The 25,745-nt window shown below is 46.7% G+C and overlaps 1 protein-coding gene across 6 annotated transcripts in view; it reads left to right on the top strand.

The window, feature by feature from the left end:
* The window catches only part of POMT2 (protein O-mannosyltransferase 2), a 128,303-nt gene that overhangs the window by 29,954 nt on the left and 72,604 nt on the right, over positions 1–25,745 (top strand). For all 6 annotated transcript variants that reach the window (XM_029597641.1, XM_029597639.1, XM_029597638.1 and 3 more), the window contains 2 exons: positions 5,154–5,313; positions 5,612–5,718. In XM_029597641.1, the coding sequence (XP_029453501.1) occupies positions 5,154–5,313; positions 5,612–5,718 (267 nt within the window). The remainder of the gene's footprint in view (positions 1–5,153; positions 5,314–5,611; positions 5,719–25,745) is intronic.

Here is a 25,745-nt window from a genome sequence, read left to right as displayed (position 1 = left end):
GGTGCATTTCAGGAGCCCGCCTGCCTCGATCCAAGTCAGCCATGGCTTCCAGGGCTCCTAAGTTGGTAGTGGGTGGTGGTTTTTTTAGGGTGGGAACAGCGGCCATTTTGAGCCCCATGGCAGAGTCTGCAGCGATATTTGGGTGGGACAGGGAGGTCTCATCAAATGCTTTCTCCTGTTCCCGGTGCTGTAGGAGCCCAGGAAGATGCTGAGATTGTGGATTTTCCCCTAGATCAGGGTTTTTGTGATGCTGAGGACTTCCCTCTGGGTTGGGATTCTGAGTCCCAGCCATTTTCTGTGAACTTTGTGCTCCTGATGCATAAGGCATGTTTAGCCAAAAAGGCTGCAGGAAGTTGCAACTCTAGGTCAGTGGGGAAGCCTGGATCACAATCCATGGCAACAAGGCTGGGTCCTCCCAAAACGTTCTGTATGGACTGTGTTTGAAGGGCTTCGGGCCTTTTTTTTTTTTTTTTTTTTGACATCTACCGATGGGGTCCTTGGATACGGCAGCTGTACTGGATGCAGATGATGGGGCGGATATGGATGCCAACCATGAAGAGGTTCCCGTGGCTGAGGGCGATGATCCTAAGGTGGTATGGTATTTCCGCAGAGAGGAGCCTTGCCCTTTGATTCTACAGGTGGTGCTGGCAATCAAGGTATCACAGAAGGACTCTGACTTAGAGGGAGCAGATCCTGCTTTGGACAGCTTGTGTGGTCCAGCCAAGGCCTGGCCTTTTCTTTCCACAAGTCAGTGAAGAAGCTGATTCTTTGGGAGAGTGACTCTGGAGGCTGGATTGAGAGTTGGCAGGGCTTTGGCAAAGCTATACCCTTAACTGAAGAACACGCTGGAGTTTTTTGCCCTTCCTAAGGTTGATGCCTTGGTTTCAGCTGTTAAGACCACCATTCCAGTGACTGGTTCTGCTGCATTGAGAGATGTACAGGATCGTAAGCTTGACTTCACCTCAAGTGCATTTTTGAAGTATCGACCCTAGCTATAAGGGCTGCTGTTTGTAGTAGTCTGATGCAGAGTGCTGTCTGTGTTAGGCTCAGGAGTTCCAGGAAACTCGGGCTACTTTGGGAGCAGCGGCATAGAAGGCAGAGCATCTGGAGGCCGCTGTGTCACATGGGGCAGATACCTTCTATGATCTGATTAGGACATCCTCGAGGATCATGACTTCTGTTTCTGCTCGTAGGTTGTTGTGGTTGCATAACTCATCTGTGGATGTGTGGTCCAAGTCACTACTGGGAACTTTTCCTTTCAAAAGAAAGCTGCTGTTTGGAGAAGACCTAGAGCAGATTATGAAACATCTTGGAGAGTCCAAGGTGCAGAAGCTGCCTTGGACCGAAGGGCAGGAGATTTGTTCCTGCTCGTGCCAGGTTTTGAGATCAAAGAAGATTTCGGACATGTCCTCCGCCTTCAAACTAGTTTGTGTCTGGGTGAAAACTCTGAATCCATACGGCATAACCTCTATATACATCCTCAGCAAAAGTAACAAAAAAAATGACTCCAGCAGGTGCATCTGTACCTGGTCGATTGGCTCATTCAAGCAAAGTCGGGGAACGTCTGTTGACCAGTGGTGCAGAAGGTGCTGCAATGGTTGCAATCTCAAGGCTGGGTGGTGAATTTGGCAAAGAACCATCTCGTTTCTTCCCAGACCCTTGACTGTCTGGGGGTCCAATTTGATATGATGCAGGGGAGATTAATCCTTCCTGAGGGTCAGCTGGGTCACCTATTGGAGCTTTCTGTGCTCAGGGTGTGGGACTATTTACAAGTCCTAGGTTCTACAGCATTGACCTTTTGAGTTAGTACCTTGAGTATTTGCCCATATCCTGCCTCTTCCAACGGGAGAGAAGGGACCTCTGAATCCATTGTCGGAGGAGTTTCATCTTCCGCTTCAAGGGGAAGACAGAAGCAGTCTGTCGTGGTGGCTCCTTTGGGCCAATTTGGAACGGGATGTGGAGTTGGAAGTCCCGGCCTGGGTAGTAGTTACCACCGATGCCAATCTCTCTGGCTGGGGGGGCAGTGTGTGCTGGTGGTCGAAGACCGAGAAGATATCCCGACATGGTTATTACCACCTTGTTGCAGGCCAGGTAAACTTCTACTTCTGTGTCTGAGTTTGGAAAATGTTTGATTCCTGGTGCATTGCTAAAGGAGTAGAGTATCTTCAGGCTTCTGTGTCACATATTTTGACTTTCTTAGGGTGCAGGTAGCAGCTCTGAGCAGTCTCCTTGGAAAGATACAGGGTTATTCTCTGTCTCGACATCCAGATGTCATGCTTTTTTTCTAAGGGGCAAAGAATTTGCGGCCTCTGGTGAGGAAGACATGTCTGTCTTGGAATTTGAATCTGGTGCCTTAAGGGTTTGTGTGAGGCTCCATTTAAACCTCTGAGAAGGGTGACCTTAAAGAATTTGACTCTTAAGGTGGTTTTTCTGGTTGCTATTTGTTTAGCCTGAAGGATTTCGGAGCTCCAGGCTTTGTCGTGTCAGCAGGGGCGGATTGGCTTATCGGGGGATCGGGCATCCCCCGGTGGGCCGGTCGCTCCAGTCACGTGGTCTGCCGTGACAGAGCCATGCTCTGCAGACCACGTGATGTGTCCTGGGCCGGCCTGGGCGGCGAATACCCGGGCCGGTCATCCTCGGGAATCTGCCGCTGTGTGTCAGGATCCATTTTTGCAGATTTCTGAATTGGGAGTCTTGATACACATGGTGCCTTCCTTTTTACCTAAGGTAAAAAAGGTTTCGGCATTCCATGTTAACCAAACTGTGGAACTTCCGGCCTTTCCGGTTTTGAATTCTTCAGTGCCTCATGCAAGGCAGCTTAGGCTTCTGGATGTAAGGAGGGTTCTATTAAGGTATCTGAAGGCATTTAATGAGTTCCGTAAGTCAGTTCAATTCAACTTTTTGTTCTGTGACGCGGTCCAAAGAAAGGGTGTTAAGCTTCTAAAGCTTCGAATGCACGCTGGCTTCAGGAAGTGATTGGTTCCACGTATCTCTCTAAGGGCGATTAGTGCCTGAAGGTTTGAGAGCTAGCTCGACGTGGGCTCAGGTTTCCTCCTGGGCAGAGGCTCAGCAGATTTCTCCACTGGAGATTTACAGGGTGGCGACTTGAAGTCACTGCACACTTTCACCAGACACTATCGTTTGGATATTGGGGCTTTGGTGAAAATGTTATGCGAGTGGGACTTTCCAGGTCCCACCTAGTCTAGGGGTGCTTAGGTACATCCCAGGAGTTTGGACTGATCTGGGTACATACTGGAAAGGAAAATTTGGTTCTTACCTGCTAGTTTTCATTCCTGTAGTACCACAGATCAGTCCAGATGCCTGCCCGTTTAGGGTGGGGAGTCAGTTGCTCATTCTGAAGGTTTTTATATAATGCAGAGTTGTTTGGGGTTTTCTGGCCTATTTGTAGACTTTAATTTTTGGATAGAGTTTTCCAGTTGGATTAAGCATCACCCTCCTCCTATTCATTTAGGGGAGTTTTGGTTGTTGAAGTTGCTTAGGATGCTCATCTTGGCTTGGACAAACAAAGGTCAATACTGAGGGACTGCAGGTGGCACCTTGGGTTATGTATAGTGTCAATGAGACTCTCTCTGTCTCCATCTGCTGGCAGGGAGGAAAAGCCCAGGAGTCTGGCCTGATCTGGGGACGTACAGGGAACTGCTGGAGGCAGAGAAATACTGAGGGACTGCAGGTGGCACCTTGGGTTATCTACAGTGTCAGTGAGACTCTCTGTCTCCATCTGCTGGCAGGGAGGAAAAGCCCAGGAGTCTGGACTGATCTGTGGTACTAGAGGAACGAAAATTAGCAGGCAAGAACCAATTTTCCTTTCCTCTTTCTAATCTTTGTCCATCCACCTTTCATCTGGGAGCCGTCATGCATAGCTTCCAATGTTTTTGCCACATTCCTTCCACATACAGGCCAAATGCTGGAGGGCCTTCCTGTTGGCTACAGAGCAGGATGTGACATCTGAGCCATCAAGCAATGCTCTTTCTATGTGCTGTATGGTCACTCTATGTTCTGGTTCTCCATCCCTTTACAGGCTGTGTGTGCTGCAAAGCTTTGTTTCTGAGCCATCTGTCCCAAGAGCAAGGGCCTGAGGCAACACTGTTTTAGAGCTCTGTGCATCAGATCAGCTCTCCTCTTATTCCTAAGAGGTATAGCTCTCACCTAGAGCCACCAAATCCAGAGCCTAAGACTTTTTTTCTAGACTCTAAACTCACTACAGAAGCCCAAATCCTAGCAGTGACTAGAGCACCTTTCCTCCAACTATGACATTTTTGGCCTCTTCTTGAGGACTCTACCTTTTGTAGCAGTCATCCAGGCCTGCATGGTCTCCCACCTGGATTACTGCAGTTCACTCTGTATTGAGATACCCACCAAACTAAATGGGAGATTGCAAATCATTCAGAATGTTGGTAAATGTGAGTGAATCTGACAAGATCACACCAAGCTTAAAGATCCTCCACTGGCTCTCGTCACTCTACCTTGCCAAATTTATAATTTTGTCTCTACACATCAAGTTTGTCGGAGGCAATGCACCACTCTACCTCAGCAGTCATTTTTGACCCATATACCCCTTCCTGCCCTTTGAATGCATTGTCACAAGCCTGGCTACAGTTCCAGCCCTCAAGGAACACTGCCTCATAAGCACTCGAAGAGGACCTTCTGAGGTTCATTCCCAGTCTTATGCAGTCAAATATCTGAGAAGCCCCAGACTTTCTAACTTTCAGAAAGTGGCTCTTACGAACAGCATTCAGGTCATATCCATGATCTACGTTGCAATCTAAACTTCCTGCCAATGAGTACTGCCCCATTACTGGAGATATTGAATGTGTCTGTTATCCAGTTGTAACACTGAACTTGCACTACTCATTCGCAAGATCACCAAGGTACTGATGCCATTAGAACGACTACTGTTATGTTATGCCTTCACCACTTATTTTGTTTCATTGTAAAATAGTGATGCTTTCTCTCTACCTTTCTTTAGCTAGACTGTTAAGATTGCTACCAATACCTCGTGTAAGACTGTACTGTGCTGTTACCCTAGTTACTTGTCTTTCTAAAATGAAGTGTGACATAAACAAGATGATCATCTCCCTCAAACCCAGCCGTGCTGCTAGCACCAATGAAACTACCCTGTTTCTCCTCTTCAGACCTTTCTCCGTTTCATGGTGGCTGTGGCTGTCTCTGACGGGGGTAAATCTTGCTGGCGCTATGGGGGTGAAGTTTGTTGGCCTTTTTGTTGTCCTTCTGGTGGGACTGAACACAGTTCATGAGCTTTGGGAGCTCCTGGGAGACCTTACTCTATCCTTGGTAAGTGTGTGTGTGTTTGATTTGTTCCATGTTATATCCTCCCTTTTTGTTAGCTTTTAACTCTGATCACTTGATTGCCCTCCAGCTGTACTCGATGGCTTGCCTGAGACAGGTACCATTGGTCTCTAGGATGTCTTATTGAAAGGCAGGTCTCTCTTAAGGAGCACTAGAGAAAATAGTTGGCATTAAGCTGTCTACAGCAGCTAGGTTGTTCCTCCAGTAAATAGAGATGGGGGCATTGTGGAAGTGAAGTTGTTTTGCAGACTGTAATGATTTTGCTTTTTCCCCCGTTCCTCAGGTCCTTTTTTGGAGGCACTTGCTGGCTCGGATCCTGTGTCTGATTGTGCTGCCTCTTGCATTCTATGCTGCGCTGTTTGCTGTGCACTTCTCTGTGCTTAATAAGAGGTACTTCTACATTTATATAGGGATCCTGCCACAAAATAAACTTTGTATTGGTGTGTGAGCAGGCTGAGGGCTGCGCTGCCATCCTTTTTTTACAGCCTGCACACGCTGTACTTAGTTTCCTTCAATCCCATGTCACAGAAACGTTAGGGCAGAAGCAATGCTTCTGCACTGCAAAACTGCCAATTCTTGATGCTTCCAAGGACTCTGTAGATTGTGATCAAATTACCGCTCCACTCCACATCTGCAAGCAAATACTTGCTTTTTATGGACCAGTTTCTATAATTTCCTGTCCCTATGCTGCCCTCTGCAAGTATAGTCTATCAGGTTTGTCTTGTGTGGCAGCAGTGCCCAAACATTTTTATCCAGCATAACCCTATTTTAACACCTGAAAATTCACAGGACCCCCAGGCGATGACTGAAACAAAATAACAGATCTCTACTCACCCGAGCAGGGAAATGGTGACAGCAAAAACAGTCTTCCTCTGCTCGCGTTCCCACTTTCAGTCTGACAGGAAGCTCACACAGGAAGAGGTGGGGCCTGTGAGTGGCCACTGGCTCACAGATACCATGCCGACTATCCCTGCCGGCTGTAGGGTGGAATAAAATCCCGAGGAAGGGGAAGCTGCCCTGTTTCTCAGCTTATGACCCCCTTTTGGGATCATGATCTACAATTTGGGAACTGCTGGTGTGCAGTATTTCTCTTTGCAGAACCAGTGCACATATCAGTGGAAGCTGTTTTTGCATCTGACAAGTGGACTCGGGTCTGCAAAAGCTCATGTTGGTTAGTCTATAAAATGCCACCCACCTCTGTCATTTTTGTAATGTAGCAGATGATGGCAGAAAAAGACCAGTTCAGACATCTGGTCTGCCTAGTTAATCCAGTGGGAAAGAAGCAGGAATAGATGTAAATCTCAGAACTGGGATGGTAAATGGAGTCTGAAGAGAGAGAGCGGTGTTGAGCGGAGTGCCGCAAGGATCGATGTTGGGACAGGTCCTGTTCAATATCTTTGTGAGCGACATTGCGGACGGGATAGAAGGGTAAGGTCTGTATTTTTGCGGATGATACTAAGATCTGTAACAGAGTGGACACGCTGGAAGGAGTGGAGAGAATGAGATGGGATTTAAGGAAGCTGGAAGAGTGGTCGAAGATATGGCAGCTGAGATTCAATGCCAAGAAGTGCAGAGTCATGCATGTGGGATGTGGAAATCTGAATGAACTGTATTTGATGGGGGGTGAAGGGCTGATGTGCACGGAGCAGGAGAGAGACCTAGGGGTGATAGTGTCTAACGATCTGAAGTCGGCGAAGCAATGTGACAAGGCGATAGCTAAAGCCAGAAGAATGCTGGGCTGCATAGAGAGAGGAATATTTAGTAAGAGAAAGGAAGTGATTATCCCCTTGTACAGGGTCTTGGTGAGGCCTCACCTGGAGTACTGTGATCAGTTCTGGAGATCATATCTCCAAAGGGACAGAGACAGGATGGAGGCGGTCCAGAGAAGAGCAACCAAAAAGGTGGAGGGTCTTGATAAAACGACTTATGAGGAGAGATTGAAGAACCTAAATATGTACACCCTGGAGGAGAGAGATGATACAGACGTTCAGATACTTGAAAGGTTTTAATGATCCATGGTCAACAAACCTTTTCCGTTGGGGAAAAAAATCAGTAGAACAAGGGGTCACGATTTGAAGCTCCAGGGAGGAAGACTCAGAACCAATGTCAGGAAATATTTCTTCATGGAGAGGGTGGTGGATGCCTGGAATGCCCTTCTGGAGGAAGTGGTGAAGACCAGAACTGTGAAGGATTTCAAACGGGCATGGGATAAACACTGTGGATCCATAAAGTCTAGAGTATGGGAATGAAGAGAAGAGCCATGGGGGTGGAGTACTGGAGTGGAGGCTACTACCTGATGATTACTACCCTTACTCAATAAGCCTTGGCAACTCCAATATTGCTCTCTGCTTCAACAGCAAGGGGAAATGTGGAAAAGACTATTTGCATTCAGACAACCACCAACAAGGACTGAACTACACAGTCTGGGTAAACAAATAAGCGTGGGGGTAGCTGCTTATTATGGCGGTTACTACCCTAAACCAATTAAGCCTGATACATCACTATAAATGCATATACAGCACTGCTCTTTGCTTCAACGGCAGGGGGAAATGTAGAAAACAGGATTTACATTCAGACAACATCCAACAAGGCATTGATCTGTGCATTCGGGGTAAATAAGATCGGGGTAACTTGCTTGATGCGGCGGTTACTACCCTTAACCATTAAGCCTTATGCTCACCCTTGATGCAACTCCAACATTACTCTCTGCATCAATGACATGAGATGGCAGGAAATTTGAATCAAACAGTTACCAACAAGAGCCCTGATGAAACAGATAAGTATGGGAAAATAATGAAACATAAGTGTGGGAGCTTGCTGGGCAGACTAGTTGGGCTGATTGGTCTTTTTCTGCCATCATTTCTATGTTTCTCTGTATTTACTAATTGGAACCAATGAGTGTGTGTTGACTTGTGGCAGCCCACAGGAGTTTTGGGAGAACCTGTAATTAGAATGTGAACAGTGCTTTCCCAGTAAGGAGTTTAACTGCAGCAGTATGAGCCTTCCTCTCTCTCATGAGACTGAGGGCTGGGTAGTTTTGGAAGCTGCATGGCTTGATATGCAGCAGGTTGCTTCTGTTAGGGTATGGGTGTAACAGTTGGATCTAAGGCGTGGATGGTCACAAATGGAGCATGGAGGCAACCTCTGCTAGTGGAATAGAGCTTGCAGCTGTGGAGAAGCAGTCCCTGAATCTTCTGTGAGCCCCATCCCTCAGATATCAGAGGATGCTCCTCTTCAAAGAATTGCTGTGTTCTTTGTTAGCAAGAGACAGAAAAGTAAAAGCAAAACAGAGAGCTACTCTGAACTACATATCATATATAGGCAAGACAGTGATCTGTTCCCATCTCCTCATTATTATTCTAAGTTTCCATATCCTGTGATGATACTATATTTATCTAACATTGGTTGGAAATCTATATAAACATTTCACAGTTCAGTCTATGGTACCATCCAGCAGATGCAATCAAGCTCACACAAATACAATGTAATTTAAACTTGAAACAAAACAGTGAATTTATTCTATTATTTTGTCCATCTGACCTTTTGCTTAGTTTTCTCATTGTTCCCAATGAAAGGAGTTTGTGTGCCTTATCTCATACCTCAGCAAGCTGTATGCCCTTTGAGTCTGTCTCTGCAGAGCCCTGGCAGTAATCCCTCTGTGGTTAGCAAGAGCCTGAAAATCTGGCCTTAGACTTTACAGGTTCCAACCATTTCTGCATTCCCTGGTCACGGTGATGTTCAGGGGTTGTTCTGATTCTTCTCTTATACTTACTTTACTTCTGCATGTTCTCAGGGGATGATAAAATTATAAATCAAATATATAATTGAGACTTCCTTATCCTGCTCCACGAGTGAAGAACATGTGGGTTTAGTCAGTTGGAGGCAGCAGTGGTGTTTTTTTAATGTTACCTGTATGTATGTCATGCGTGGAACCAGATGTAGCCTGTGTTCTCTGCCTCCAAGGATTGGATGGGTGGTTGTGGACAAAGCTTGACCCGTTTGGTTTTCTTTTAATTAAATAGAATTGTTATGGCTATTCCATAACTATTTTTGATTCAGATTTATCTTACGGGCCAAGCTCCTGCGGACCTGTATACTGTGCAGTGAAGCGACGCAGCTTCCTACCTATCTAATGGGGTTTGTTTTCTCTGGGAGAGCACTAAATGGGTAGTTTGAGCAAAGCCTTTTCTAAAGAAGGACCTTCTGCTTACTCTCTGAGCTGAAATGCTTGTGGAGGCCAAGCTCCTGCAATTGATGAGCCTTGCTGGCAGTGCCTGCCGTTTGACACTTTGAAAGCTCACCACCTCTTGTCAGGACTCAAACCGAGGGAGCCCTTGAGTTAGCAGGCCGGCTACCATCCCTTTAATGTGGTAATAGGCTGAGCAATAAAAAACAGCTCACAAGGAGAAAAGGTAACACACTCTCTCTTATTATTCAAATTGCCTGTAATCTGTTTAAAGGCAAAAAAAAAGTCAGAGCTTTCAGCTGGCTAAGGTAAGTCAGACAGGCTGTGTTTTAAAAATAAAAAGGAAAGATAAAAGAAACTTTGTTTGTATTCTAAGGCTAGGAGAGCTTTTCAGAGGATTACCATGTGCCAGCTCACATGTCTGAGTGCAGTGGTTGTTGTGCTGTCTGACAGGCCAATGTACTATGGTGTGATGGCCGCAGCGCATGGCTCAACGCGCGCTTGGGTGCACATTTTGGACATGTGGCCATAACCCCTGAAGCAAAATAGGGGGTTAGCACGTCCAAAACGCGCACCCACCCACATAGATAATAGTGCTCATCACATGTAAATTCATGTTGATGAGCGCTATTATGTATTCCCCTCAATGCAGAAAAAAAATGTCTACCAAATCCATACAGAGCTGGCATTTAATTTCTGAGCAGCCAAAAAACGTGTACAGAAAAGCAGTAAATACTGCTTTTCTGTACTTCCAGGGCTGTTCCCAATTGGTTCTTTTCACTGACATTTGTCAGTGAAAGGACCAATCGGCAATAAGTAAAGGAGTGAATAAATCAATATTAAAGTGTCGGGCCCTTAATACTAAAGGAACTCAAAAATGAAATTTCAGACCTATTAGTTAAAATGTGTAACCTATCATTAAAATCATCCATTGTACCTGAAGACTGGAGGGTGGTCAATGTAACCCCAATATTTAAAAAAGGCTCCAGGGGCGATCCGGTAACTATAGACCAGTGAGCCTGACTTCAGTGCCGGGAAAAATAGTGGAAACTATTCTCAAGATCAAAATCGTAGAGCATATAGAAAGACATGGTTTAATGGGACACAGTCAACATGGATTTGCCCAAGGGAAGTCTTGCCTAACAAATCTGCTTCATTTTTTTGAAGGGGTTAATAAACATGTGGATAAAGGTGAACCGGTAGATGTAGTGTATTTGGATTTTCAGAAGGCGTTTGACAAAGTTCCTCATGAGAGGCTTCTAAGAAAACTAAAAAGTCATGGGATAGGAGGCGATGTCCTTTCGTGGATTACAAACTGGTTAAAAGACAGGAAACAGGGAGTAGGATTAAATGGTCAATATTCTCAGTGGAAAAGGGTAAACAGTGGAGTGTCTCAGGGATATGTACTTGGACCGGTGCTTTTCAATATATATATATAAATGATCTGGAAAGGAATACAACGAGTGAGGTTATCAAATTTGCAGATGATAGAAAACTATTCAGAGTAGTTAAATCACAAGCAGACTGTGTTCCCTGTACGTACCAGGATCAGTCCAGACTGCTGGGTTATGCCTCCCGTCCAGCAGATGGAGTCAGAGAGAAACTGAAAAGGCACCACTCATATACCCTGGTGCGCCCCCTGCGATCCTTCAGTATATCTCTGACTCCAGCAGATGAGAGAGCATAACCTGCGGTCCTGATCTCCTGTAAATTGGGAGGGGGTTTTCCCTATCAGGTTTGACTTACGATTTTCTGAGGAATCCTGTGACTGGATCAATTTAATTACAGGCCTAGTTTAACACTGTTATTTTCTGAGGAATCCTGTGACTGGATCAATTTAATTACAGGCCTAGTTTAACACTGTTATTTTCTGAGGAATCCTGTGACTGGATCAATTTAATTACAGGCCTAGTTTAACACTGTTAATAGGAGCAGTAGCAGGCAAGGCAGGGCACTGCCCTACAGCCTTTTCCCGGAGTTTCTCTCTGCCCTGCCCAGTGAGAGGAGGGGAGAATTAATCGGTGGGCCGGTCACTCTCCCTCTCCGCCTCCTGAGAAGTTTAATTCCTCGGAGAAGTTAGTCAGATGGGTATGCTACACCCTCTGCAGGCTCCACTGTATAATTGAATTGTGAGGTTTTTCATAGCTGCTGGTAGCAGCGCTATACAGGTTTAAAAAAAACAAAACAAAAAAAAACGAGGTAATTTATTTTTACTCTGCCTGCCTTATCACTGTGGTCTCCGGAAGGGGTGGCTTGTCACCCGGCCCCTTTTCGCGCCGTTTTTTCTTCTTAAAAAAAAAAAAAAAAAATGCCCAGAGGGTCAGTTTGTGCTGCATGTGGGGAGCCGGGCCGCCGGCTCTCCCGCGAGGGCCTTTGCTCCCGGTGCCTTCCCGGGGGTGAGGGCTCCTCGCGGGGGCCAGCCGTGGCCGGGAGCTCTCCCTCACCGCGACTTGGGGCTCGGGCAGCGTCGGGCAAAACGCGGCGGTCCTCGCTGCCGGTATGAGGGAAAATTCGGCGGCCATTTTAGAAGGGCCTGATTGCGATGCTGTTTCGTCGGAGGAGGGAGAGGACTTCCCACCGCTGTCCCCACCGGACCTTAGCCCCCTCAGACCCCGCGGTTTATCGGGGCTTCTAGATTTGCCACCTATGGGAGCCAAGGGAGGTTCTTTAAAAAGACCTCATCCATTTACCTCACAATTTGTTCTTTTGCTCCATAAGGCCTATATGGAGGCCGAAGCTGAATGGGAGCAGGGTGCTCCTGCCCCAGATAAATGTGGCAAAATTTCTACTAACTTGGGAGGGGATCCAAATCCAGACCCTCCTCCTCCTCCTCCTCCTCCTCCTAAACCTTTACGGCATATAGCTCCGGACCCTATTTCACCGGACCCACCCGTTCCGGATTCTGGTACGGAGGTGGGGGGTACGGACCCAGCTGACCCAGTTGAAGGGGACGATCCTCTCATTCTTCGGTTATTTCATAAAGAAGAATTAGATCCCTTGATCATTCATGTTCTTCAAGAACTAAGAATTCCGGTACCCCAGATTGAAACGAATTCCCAGCCAGGGGATTTTGAGTTAGACGGGCTTGCACACCCTCACATGCTTTTCCTTTTCACAATAAACTGTTTCAGCTTGTATCCAAGGAATGGGATAATCCGGAGGCTACTCTGAGTCAGCCGCGCTATGGATAAGCTTTACCCACTCCCTGCTGATTCTTTGGAGCTCCTTAGGGTGCCAAAGATGGATTCGGCGGTCACTGCCATGGCAATACATACCACCATCCCCGTAACTGGGGGTACGGCCCTTAAGGATCTTCAAGATCGGAAGTTGGAGATGTTGCTTAAGCGAATCTTTGAGGTTTCAGCATTGGGAGTACGGGCGGCCGTTTGCAGTTGTATGGTACAAAGGGCTACCCTTCGCTGGGTACAACAGATGTTGACATCTCAGGATCTGCCTCCGGGGGAAGCTGAGCAAGCAAACCGCATAGAATCCGCGGTGGCCTACGCCGCGGATGCCTTCTATGATCTCCTCCGCACTTCGGCACGGTCTATGTCTTCAGCAGTGTCCGCACGGCGGTTACTCTGGCTGCGTCACTGGGCAGCAGACTCTTCCTCCAAGGCCCAACTCGGTTCCTTTCCTTTTCGGGGCAAACTATTATTTGGCACCGAGTTAGAAGACCTTATTCGATCTTTGGGGGAGAATAAGGTGTTCAAGTTGCCAGAGGACAAGCCGAGATTTTTTCGTACTTCGGATAACTTTCGCGGGGGATTTCGCGGGCAGCGCCGTTTTCGATCGGGGAGGGGTTCCTCTTACGCTTCAAGACAGCTGTCTACGCGTTCCCAAGCATGGACTCCTTCCTTTCGTGGTAGAAGGCCAGCCCACGCAGGGGCGTCTCATACCTTCGCCACCTCTAAGGCGGCTCAATGAAGGGACGCAGGTCCATTCCTCCGTCCCGGAGGTCGGAGGACGACTCTCTTACTTTCGGGAGGAATGGGCCGCAATTACCACCGACCAATGGGTCCTCGACATTATAACTCACGGATACGCCTTAGATTTTGCACGGCCCCTGCGCGATTTGTTCCTTATCTCTCCCAGCGGTTCTCTGGTAAAACAACAGCGGATTGCTCAAACCCTGCAGCGGTTGCAGGCGATGGGAGCCATAGTGCCAGTACCGCCCGCCGAACAACGCACAGGCCGTTATTCCATCTATTTCATCGTTCCCAAAAAGGAGGGCACATTCCGCCCTATTCTGGATCTCAAGCGGGTCAACAAGGCATTGCGCATTCCGCGGTTTCGGATGGAAACCCTGCGCTCAGTCATCGCTGTGGTCCACAAAGGAGAGTATTTGGCTTCCTTAGATCGCACAGAGGCTTACTTGCACATAGGAATACAAGAGTTCCATCAACGATTTCTCCGCTTTATGGTCCTGGGATCTCATTTCCAGTTCTGTGCCCTTCCGTTCGGACTGGCGACCGCTCCGAGAGTATTCACCAAGGTAATGGTGGTGGTGGCAGCGAGCCTCCGGAGGGACGGAGTATTGGTCCACCCGTATTTGGACGACTGGCTCATTCGGGCAAAATCGCGTCATCTCTGCGAGGTCGCAATTCAGACAGTACTCCACCGACTACACTCCTTGGGTTGGGTAGTCAATTATCCCAAGAGCCAACTGATTCCCTCCCAGAGTTTGGAATTTCTGGGCGCCTCGTTCGATACAAGAGTGGGAAAAGTTTTCCTGCCGCAGGCAAGGATGGAGCGTCTGATGGCGCACGTTCGTCGTCTCCTAGCCCTTCCCTTGCCCGTGGTATGGGATTATTTACAGGTTCTTGGTTATATGGCGTCCACCCTGGATTTGGTTCCGTGGTCTTTTGCGCATATGCGGCCGCTACAGAGGGCGCTTCTGTCGCGTTGGGATCCCAAATCAGAGGAGTTTCAGATATCTTTGCCACTCCTACACCCAGCAAGGACCAGTCTGCAATGGTGGTTGGATCCGGTCCACTTGCTCCAAGGCATCGATTTGGAACCACCCCAATGGATCATTGTCACGACCGATGCCAGTCTGACGGGGTGGGGAGCAGTCTGTCAGTCTCAATCCGCTCAGGGACGTTGGACGCTTTCTCAGGCCAAGTGGTCTATCAATCGTTTGGAAACCAGGGCGGTTCGCCTAGCGTTACAGCACTTCCTGCCTTTGATTCGGAACAGAGCGGTTCGGGTTTTGTCCGACAATGCAACCACGGTGGCGTATATAAATCGGCAAGGCGGTACAAGGAGTCTTCCGGTAGCAACCGAAGCCAGCCAACTGATGGATTGGGCAGAGGAGCACCTGTCTCGGATTGCTGCGTCGCACATCGCCGGAGTCGACAACATTCAAGCAGACTATCTCAGCCGGCAGCGATTAGATCCGGGAGAATGGGAACTATCTCCCGAGGCACTCAGACTCATCTGTCACCGGTGGGGGACCCCCCGGTTGGACCTCATGGCGACTCGTTCGAATGCCAAGGCGGTTCGCTTCTTCAGTCGCAGAAGGGAACACGGGTCGGAAGGCGTGGACGCGCTAGTTCTTCCCTGGCCCGTGCAAGTTCTTCTGTACGTGTTTCCACCATGGCCATTGGTGGGAAAAATATTGCGTCGGATCGAATCCCACGCAGGACCCGTCGTTCTGGTAGCTCCGGAGTGGCCAAGGAGGCCATGGTTCGCCGACCTCATCAACCTAGCGGTGGATGGCCCCTTGCGTCTCGGTCATCTGCCTCGTCTCCTACGGCAGGGTCCAGTATTTTTCGACCAGGCCGATCGCTTTTGTCTAGCGGCTTGGCTTATGAGAGGCGGCAATTGAGAAAAAGGGGATATTCTGAGTCGGTCATTACTACTCTTCTACAGGCTCGGAAGCCCTCTACCTCGGTTGCTTATGTCAGGGTATGGAAAGTTTTTGACTCTTGGTGCCAGGGTTTGAAAGTGTCGTCACGGCAGGCTACGGTCTCTCATATTCTGGCTTTTTTGCAAGAAGGTCTAAAGAAAGGTTTGTCCTATAATTCTCTTCGTGTGCAGGTGGCAGCCTTAGGCTGTTACCGCGGTAAACTTGACGGACTTTCCATTGCCATGCACCCGGACATTGCACGATTTTTAAAAGGAGTTAAACATTTGCGACCTCCGGTACGCCCTATCTGTCCTTCTTGGAGTTTAAATTTGGTTCTCCGGGGTCTATGTACTTCTCCGTTTGAACCGCTACGAAGGGCTACTCTCAAGGATCTCACTCTCAAAACAGTTTTTCTCGTCGCTATTTGTTCTGCTCGCAGAATCTCTGAACTTCAGGCGTTATCCTGTAGAGAACCTTTTCTCCGTATTTCTGACTCGGGGGTTTCTCTGCGTACCGTTCCTTCCTTTTTGCCTAAGGTAGTTTCCGCCTTTCACGTCAACCAGACTGTGGACCTACCGGCCTTTGCGGTGGATGGTGCTGAGGTGTCTCGGCACCCGGAGCTTCGCAGGTTGGATGTTCGAAGGACACTCTTACGGTACCTGGACATTACCAACCCTTTTCGGTTGTCTGATCATCTTTTTGTCTTGTGGAATGGTCCAAAGAAAGGCAATAAAGCTTCCAAGGCTACTATAGCCCGCTGGTTGAAGGAGGCGATTGTTTCTACTTACATTTCTCAAGGTCGCGCCGTTCCGGACAGTCTTAAGGCTCATTCTCTGCGTTCCCAAGCGGCGTCTTGGGCTGAGAGTGGTTTTATTTCCTCTCAGGAAATTTGCCGGGCGGCTACTTGGAAGTCGTTGCACACTTTTGCTAGACATTACCGATTGGACGTCCGCGCTCCGCCGGTAGACTCGTTTGGCAGTGGTGTGCTTCGTGCGGGACTGTCAGGATCCCACCCCGTTTAGGGCAGCTTGGGTACTTCCCAGCAGTCTGGACTGATCCTGGTACGTACAGGGAAAGGAAAATTATGTTCTTACCTGATAATTTTCGTTCCTGTAGTACCAAGGATCAGTCCAGACGCCCACCCATGTCAGTGCAGAGTCCTGCGTCTGTCGTGTTTCCTTTTCAGATTCCATTGTTTTTTCCGAGCACTTGTTCTATTTTTCATATGGTTATGTTTCATGGCTTTTGCCTGGTTTCCTCGTTTTCCACATGTTCATATTTATCTTGATCTAGTCACAGAGTTTGCCATTGTTCCTAAATTCATACTGCTTTGTTATGGATTATACTGAAGGATCGCAGGGGGCGCACCAGGGTATATGAGTGGTGCCTTTTCAGTTTCTCTCTGACTCCATCTGCTGGACGGGAGGCATAACCCAGCAGTCTGGACTGATCCTTGGTACTACAGGAACGAAAATTATCAGGTAAGAACATAATTTTCCTATACATTGCAGGAGGACCTTGCAAGACTGGAAGATTGGGCATCCAAATGGCAGATGAAATTTAATGTGGACAAGTGCAAGGTGTTGCATATAGGGAAAAATAACCCTTGCTGAAGTTACACGATGTTAGGTTCCATATTATTTATTTATTTATTTATTTTATTTAATTTCTTTTCCTATACCGATGCTCAAGACTAGGTCTTATCGTATCGGTTTACAATGTAACTGAGGGGAAACCAATTAACATCAAGGTAGAAAGTAAAGTTACATTAAACAGGGAGCATAAAACCTGGGCAATGGAAGACAGTACAGAGTTTAAACTAAGAAACAATTAGAGAGAGAAAAATATATAAATCAACAAAAACTGTAAGATACAAAAACATAGGTTTATCCTAGGCAGTTATTAGCCTGGTATGTCCAGAGGGAGAAGGAAAGGGTGAGGTTGGGTGGGGGGAAGGGATTGGGGAGGGGTGGGGGAGTGAGAGTCAGTGATGGTTGAGGAGATCCTTCAGCGGTAGGCTTCTGCGAAAAGCCAGGTTTTCAATTTCTTTCTGAAAGTTGAATGGCATTGTTCTTGGCGTAAGTCTTGTGGAAGTGAATTCCAATGTAGTGGACCTGCTGTTGAAAGAGCTCGCTTGTGAATAGTGTTGTGGACCGATGATTTGTTGGGGGGGGCCTTGAGCGAACCTTTGTAGGCGGTTCTGATCGGTCTTGCGGAAGTATGTAATTCAAGTGGGAAGGTGAGTTGGAGAGTGGATTGCTGGTAGACTGATTTGTGGATGATGGTGAGAGCCTTGAAAAGTATTCTATATTGGATGGGCAGCCAGTGTAGAATTTTTAGTATTGGTGTGATATGGTCCTTGCGACGAGTGTTTGTAAGGATCTTAGATATTAGGAGCTATCACCCAGGAAAAAGCTATCACCCAGGATATGGTCCTTGCGACGAGTGTTTGTAAGGATCTTAGATATTAGGAGCTATCACCCAGGAAAAAGCTATCACCCAGGAAAAAGATCTAGGCATCATAGTGGATAACACATTGAAATCATCGGCTCAGTGTGCTGCAGCAGTCAAAAAGCAAACAGAATGTTAGGAATTATTAGGAAGGGAATGGTGAATAAAACGGAAAATGTCATAATGCCTCTATATCGCTCCATGGTGAGACCACACCTTGAATACTGTGTACAATTCTGGTCGCCGCATCTCAAAAAAGATATAGTTGCAATGGAGAAGGTACAGAGAAGGGCTACCAAAATGATAAGGGGAATGGAACAGCTCCCCTATGAGGAAAGACTAAAGAGGTTAGGGCTTTTCAGCTTGGAGAAGAGACTGATGAGGGGGGATATGATAGAGGTGTTTAAGATCATGAGAGGTATTGAACGAGTAGATGTGAATCTGTTATTTACACTTTCGGATAATAGAAGGACTAGGGGGCATTCCATGAAGTTAGCAAGTAGCACATTTAAGGCTAATCGGAGAAAATTCTTTTTCACTCAACGCACAATAAAGCTCTGGAATTTGTTGCCAGAGGATGTGGTTAGTGCAGTTAGTGTAGCTGGGTTCAAAAAAGGTTTGGATAAGTTCTTGGAGGAGAAATCCATTAATGGCTATTAATTTCACCTAACGCCAAATTTATGCCTTCGAAGCGGAAAGGGAAGATAAGGGTTAAGCCTTCTACTCCCCCACCAGCGCTAGCTATGCAGCAAGAAATTACCCGATATCTCAGTTTACCAGGAACACTTCCAGGAGTCGAGGAATCATTGGCGCAAGGGCTGGAGAGAGAAGCCTCTGCTCCCGAGGAGACAACCCTGAGTCCAGATCTTAGACCAGCCCCGACGCGAACCTCAGAGCCGGTGTTTCAACCCGACTCGATCTGTGAGGGAACACCTTCCGGGACCTATGCAGCGAATATATCTATATCCGCAGCCATACAGGCTTTGACATCCTTGACAGTGGCCCCGGGTACCCAGACTAGCATGGAGCTAGCGACAGTTGGCTTGGGAGAAGGGGCAGCTGGGGTAAGTAACCTTGGAAGTGGCCTGCAGCTATCACAAGAAACAACCCTAGAATTTAAGCCCCTAATGATCCCCGACCGGCCTGAAGTCGTCTCTAACACTGCGATATGGGACTTGTTGGTGGGGGTTGCAACTTCGATGAATACTCTTAGTAAGAAAGTTGAACTTTTAGCTTTACAGAATAATCAAACTTCTATGGAGTTACAAAGGAAAGTTGAAAATATTTCTATCAAAGTTTCAACGCTGGAAGTGAAGGAACGTGAAAATGAAAATTTAAGGCGGCTGTAGTGAAAAATAAAGAGTTTCTGGCCAGAAGAGTAGAAACTCTTGAAAATGCCTCTCGCTCCTTAAATATAAGGATCCTTAATTTTCCTAGAATATTAGGTGAAACTCCTTATCTTTCCTTCAAAAGATTCCTTCGAGAGATCCTATGTTTTGAAGAAGAGAATTTACCTTCGATTAATAAATGTTACTTTTTGCCAAGAACTGCTACAACTTCTAATAGAATTAATCTTCAAGAAAATTTAACAGAAATTTTAGAAAGTTCAACACTTGAGGTTCACACTTGAGGTTTTGGACAGAGCAACTCTACTGGTTTCTTTAATTTCATTGGCAGACGTACAAGTTATTATGAAAAACTACTTTAGGAAATGTCCAACTTCCTTTCTAAATGAAAATATAAAAATTTTCCCAGATCTCTCCTCTTTTACCCAAGAACGCCGTAGAGCTTTTTTAGCCCTGCGACAAGAAGTAATTTCTTTAGGTTTCACCTTTAATTTAAAATTTCCCTGCAAATGTCGGGTAAAGAGGGGGTCTGAGGTATATACTTCAATGTGGAGCAACTTAAATCCTTTATTCAATCAAAAACTCCCACCACTTCTTCTCCCATAAATATAGAATAAATGTACCTGGTCGTGCATATTTTTTTGTTGTTAAAATAATTTGCTAATTTTGAATATCTCTCTTAGTATATTTTTGGATCTCACTGAACTTAAATATATTGATTTATGGACTTTAATGGAAAGTCTTGATTTATAATATATAATTTGTTTAATGTTAATTTCAATGTATGACTTATTATCCTGACTTCCATTTTGATTTCTGTAATTGCAAAATATTACTTTTTTGTAATTTAAAAATTTGACAAAGAATTAAAAAAAAAAAAAGGCTATTAATCACGTTTTTACTTAGGGAATAGCCACTGCTATTAATTGCATCAGTAGCATGGGATCTTCTTAGTGTTTGGGTACTTGCCAGGTTCTTATGGCCTGGATTGGCCTCTGTTGGAGACAGGATGCTGGGCTTGATGGACCCTTGGTCTGACCCAGTATGGCATTTCTTATGTTCTTATGCTGGGACAAAGTAACAGAAAAGGCTTCCTCTGCATTGAGGCAGGCCAGACCACACAAGTGGGTTATTCACTCCAGCCGAGACAGAGATCGAGTGACTCGCTGATGTCACACTCGTATAGCACTGCAGTGACAGCTTGTCTCCAGCAGGTGGTGGGCAAGCTTCCCATATTGGAAGCTCAGGCCTGACTAAGTCAGAGGAATAGAAGCTTCGGGTGGCAGATGAATTCTCCCTCCCTCAGTTGAGCATAGTCCTTGACTGTTTTTATCTTGTAAGAAGGTAAAACTTTGCTGAAAGAAGAGCTGGCTCCTGAGGTGACATACCTGGGCTCTGTCCCTCAATGGAGCAGGTAGGAACAAGGGGCTTCCAGTGGCTTCTGACGCCTTTGGACCTTCTACACTTGTTTGCCCCTTCTTCCACCAGCTCCCCCTCCCCCTCCATTCTTCTTACTGCTTCTGCTCTCTCTTTTGGTTTAGGTTTCTTTTGTGCAATAAAGTTAAAAAAAAAAAAGCCATCACTTGTGCAGTTGTTCCTGCTTAGCAGCTGAGGGTCGTGGCAGGCTGAAGGCTGGGTTTGGTGTGAGGGATGCTAAACAGGGACCGCGCCTGAGAGAGTCTGGGTGAGTCGCAGGAACGTGCATGACTGTAAGGGGGGTTGCCTGGGACAGGTTCAGGTGAGAAGTTTTCAGCCAGTACTGAATGGAGAGTTCGGGAAGCAGCTCCTGGCGGGGAACTTTCTTGCAGGTGCCCAGCGTTATTTGGCAAGATGAGCTCCCCGGTGTCCTCTGATGTGTGTGAGGCAGTGGATTCAGTCTCACTGCTGTTTCCCGTTGCGGGGACAGAAGCCTGGCAAGAACAGCAGCCATCAATGAGTTGCTAGATTTTAATGTCCTGAGGAATGGTGATGGCAGACAGACAGGGAAGCTGCTGTCAAGTGGGTCTAGTATGTCAGTCTGCCCGGGGACTTCTATGAAGTGCATGGCAGCCACTGCGGCAAGTAATGATTCTTGCCTTTCGCTGTGAGTTGAGCTGTGCTCCTGATTGAGAACTGTTAGACCTGCCCTTTTTTGAGTGCAGTAGCCAGCCCTCTTTACCTCCCTACTGCAGATGGTGATGTTTTTAGCCTGAAAGAAGGGTCAGTATGTTTGGTAGGAGATTGTGCTCAGAGATGGGGGGTTGGTCATGTTGTGCTTCCTGCCGACGGTTTGAATGGTTGGGAGTGGTGGCCATGTTTGTGTGTGGGAGAGTGAGAGGCCTCCTCTGTGTCCTGCGGATGTGGTTCGGCCTGGATGATATCCGTTGTTCCAATGGAGGAGAGTCTGGCTTCCCATTTTTTAGAATGGCGTTGGTATTAATTATGCATCTCAGGCACAGGTGTGGGAACTATCTCTGGTCCTGGAAAATGCTCCAGTATTTAGGTTTGGTCCGGAGCTATGAGCAGAGAGCCCTGGTTGGTATTATCCGTTACAGGAAGTTGCCTCAAAATTTTAGTGCTGGTACGAGAGCTGCTTCAAGAGGTGAGATGCACATTCTCTGGAAGAGAATGTTTTTCATGGTAGGCTGCTGACAGGCCTGTTCTGCCTAGAATTTCAGTCCTTCCTGGGAAACGGAAGCTGAGGCTAGTTTACATGAGGGGTGCCTGGTTTTCTTTTAAGCTGCTTTGGTTTCTCTTGGATATCTTCTCTGGCTCCAGCTTAACCAAGTTGCCACTTAAAGGGCAGCTCCTGTTTGGGGACCAGTTGGTGAAGATGGCAAAGGTATAAGGGGACTTGAAAGATCCCAGCTTGCTGGAAGACAGGAATCCTGGTCCAACCATATCTGGGTGATTGATTGATCCATTGAAAGTCCTTCGAAGGAAGCCAGGTGGCTTCCTGAAGGGTGATACAGTTATTGCCGAAGCTGGGTTAGGTTGTCAACCTGGCCAAGAGCGATATGCAACCATCTCAACACCTGGTGTACGATTCGATACATTAATCGGATGGGTATATCTCCCAGAACAGTGGATTCTGACATTACAAGATCAGGTCAGAAAGTTGTGGATTGTTTGGGCTCTGTCAGTATGGCTTTACCTTCAGGCCCTGGGTTCCATGGCGCCAGCATTGGATTTGGTTCCCTGGGCGAGAGCGCACATGCACTCTTTACAGAGAGCCTTGCTGGCTCAGTGGAATCCCCAGAGTCCAGATTACTCAGAAAGGTTGTCTCTTCCTGTGGAAGTCACATAGTCTCTTCAGTAGTGGCTGGATCAAGAGCATTTGATCAGGGAAATAGATTTGATGCCTTCCATTTGGTCAGTAATGACCACGGACATGGGCCTTTTTGGATGGGTAGCTCACTGTCACAGCACAAGGCTGATGGTCCATTGTGGAGGTAATGTGGCCCATCAACCATCTGGAGGCTTGGGCAGTTCATCTGCCACTCCTCGAATTCATGCCCCATTTACTCGGAGGAGTGGTGAGAGTGATGTTGGACAATGTCACAGCAGCAGCATACATAAACCATCAAGGGGGAGCCCGAAGCCTGCAGATCTCCTTAGTGATGGACATTCTTCTTCCTTGGGCAGAAAAGCATCTTCTGGCCTTGTCGGCGTCTTCCCATAGTGGGAGAAAACATGCCAGCTGATTCTCAGTCATTTCATTCTGGATCTGGGAGAGTGGTTTCTCTCCGGGGCTCTCAATATTACTATCAACCGGTGGAGTCAGCACTTTATGGATTTGATGGTGAAAGTTTACCGGTTCTTCCCTCGCAGGAGAGATCCAAAGTCCTCTGAGGTTGATGCCCTAATGCAGGATAAGCTGAGAGCAGAAATCTTGGATATGTTTCCGCCTTGGCCAGGGTGGTTTCAAAGATTTCAGGACATCTGGGCAGAGTCCTCCAGCTGGCTGCAGATTGGCCCCAATAGCCATGGAATGCAGATCTATCACACCTATTGTGAGATGGTCCACTTTGCTACCCACCTCTCAGGAACTTGCTCTGTTCTGGTGGCTGAAGAGAGAACTTCTAACCAAGAGGATGAACTTGGCCATCCCTGACTAGATAATGCTGACCATGGATGCGAGTCTGCAAGGCTGTTGAGCTCACTGTCAGCAACTGGTGGCTCAGTGGCAGTGGTCTCTCAAGGAGATGGGTTAGTCTATCAATCGGTTAGAGGCTTGAGTGATTTGTCTAGCTTTGCTGAGGTTTGTGGAGCAATTGAGTTGGGAGAGCTGTGAGGGTGATGTGGGACAACACCATAGTGGTGGCCTATATAAATCAAGGAGGAACCCAGAATAAACAGATTTCTCGGGAGGTGGATGTCCTGTTGCCATAGGCGAAACAGCATCTCCAGGCAGTGTCTGCATCTCACATTGCAGGAGTTGAACCATTCAGGCAGATTATCTCAGCTGTTGGATCTTAGACCTAGGGGAATGGAAGCTGGCAAACAAGTCCTTTTTAGCACATTGTCTCCCGATGGGGTTGGCCCTTTTTGGATCGGATACCAAGCTGTGAGAATGCACAGTTGCAGGTGGGACCTTCAGGCACGCAGATTTGATGTTCTCATCCCATGTTAGCCATGAGACCAGAGCTTATAGGTGTTTCCCTGTTAACAGATTTGGGTGCTGTTTGCCAGGACTGTTATGCTCGGGGTTGAGCAAAGAGAGAGAGTAAGGAGTCCATAAATCGATAAGTCATATGACTGTCATTGCTCCTCACCTAATTGTCAGTCTGTGACGCCACCTCCTATGTAGCTAAGTTAGGTCAAAAACATTCAATTTGGAAAGATATCCCTGCAAATCTGCACTGTGTGATAATGTACAATGATTTCTAAGAGCCACTGGGCTCAAATTCAGACCCTGACCAGGAGTACAGCTGGCATTTTCTAACCTCTTCATCATTGCACTTCGCTCCTATCTCTGAACCAGGGAATACTGTACCATCTGAAAAATTATAGAGCAGGTGAAAACAAGAGGTCAGGCCATGAGAAGCAGTAGTCTACAGCCAAAAACAAGATGGTGCCAACAGAACAAAATAAATAAATTAAAAATCACAAAGAAAAGTAAATCAAAACATTGAAACAGTTCCAGTGAGGATTTCAGCACACCAACCTGAGCCCTCAAGATAAAAGCCCAGTTTCACTCCCGCTCAAATCCTCTGATCACACAATCAACTCAGGATAAAGGAAAGCGCTAGTCTTGTTCCATATGGTCTTTGCATGTGTCTTGCAAAAATTTCTCCATGGATGGCACATCGTTAAAGAGGACCGGCTTACCATTCACCTGAACCCTTAGCTTAGCTGGGTACAGCATCACATACTGGATATTATAATTCTGCAGCTCTTTTTTAACTCCAACGGTGAAGACCATCCATTTCCTCTGCAAATCTGCCAAGAAGTCTTGAAATAACAGCACTCGACTTCCAGCTCCTTTGCCTCTCGCACTCCAGTCGGGATCAGCCACTTGTCAGTGAAATTATTCAATTTGATAACTGCACGTGGGCATCATCCTGGTTCCGGGGTTGGAGCAGATGCATGATGAGCTTGGTTAATCTTTGACACCCATTTTGGCTGGTATAGGCAGCAGTTCAGGTAGCCATTTTGAAAATAATTTGTTTTTTTATCGAGTTTTCTCCTTTGGTTCGTGCACAGGAGGGATTCCAGTGTTTGCACACTTCTTTAGATATCAACATTTTGCTCTTACAAGTCAGTGATCCGCTAAAGGTAGAGGATTAAGTCTGATGATACCGGGATCTTTACTGGGCTGCTGTCACTTCTCTCAGAAAATAACCAGAAGTCAACTATTGTATTCTCAAATCATAGGGGGTCTCTTTCACCAGGAACGGGCATGGCTCTTGAGAGAGTAAGATTAGACAATAAGGGATACAAACCATCGATTGTTAAGCTCTTTGTGGAAACTTGCTCTATGTGAAAGTTTGGCGAATTTTCACAACATATTGTAGACAAATAGGAGATATTCTATCATTCTTAGAGAAGGGTCTTGACAAAGGCTTAGCCTTGAATTCTTTAAAGGTACAGGTTGCAGCGATTTGCTTGCATTAAGGAAAAGATTAAGGGGACATCTATATCGTCTCATAAGGAGTTTTCATGTTTGTTGGCAAGGAGTTAAACACCTTAACCCTACATTGAGGCTTATGATAATGTTATGGATTTTGAATGTGGTAGTGAGCGCATAAGTAGACCTTCCTTATGAGCCATTAGAACAAGCGACTAAAGGACTTGACACTGAAAACTGCGATTTTAATGTCTCTTACCTTAGCAAGATATATTTTGGAGTTGCAGCCTTTGTCTTGCATGGCTGCCTTTCTAAAATTTTTAGGATTCTTTAATGCTGAGACCTAATCCATCCTTCTTCCATTTAAATCTGCCCATTATATGTACATCTTTGGGCCTGCGATCTTTACAATTCTTAGATGTCAGGAGATGTGTAAGAGAATATTTAAAGCTGACAAGTGAATTTCATACTTCTGATAGATTGTTTGTTAGTCCAGTGGTGCATCTAAGGGGAGACCACCTCAAAGCTAGATAG

This window comes from Rhinatrema bivittatum, chromosome 4, assembly GCF_901001135.1.
Source record: "Rhinatrema bivittatum chromosome 4, aRhiBiv1.1, whole genome shotgun sequence".
NCBI classification, from domain to species: domain Eukaryota; kingdom Metazoa; phylum Chordata; class Amphibia; order Gymnophiona; family Rhinatrematidae; genus Rhinatrema; species Rhinatrema bivittatum.
The sequence above is the reverse complement of the archived record's forward strand: the minus strand, read 5'-3'. Positions and strand labels throughout refer to the sequence as shown.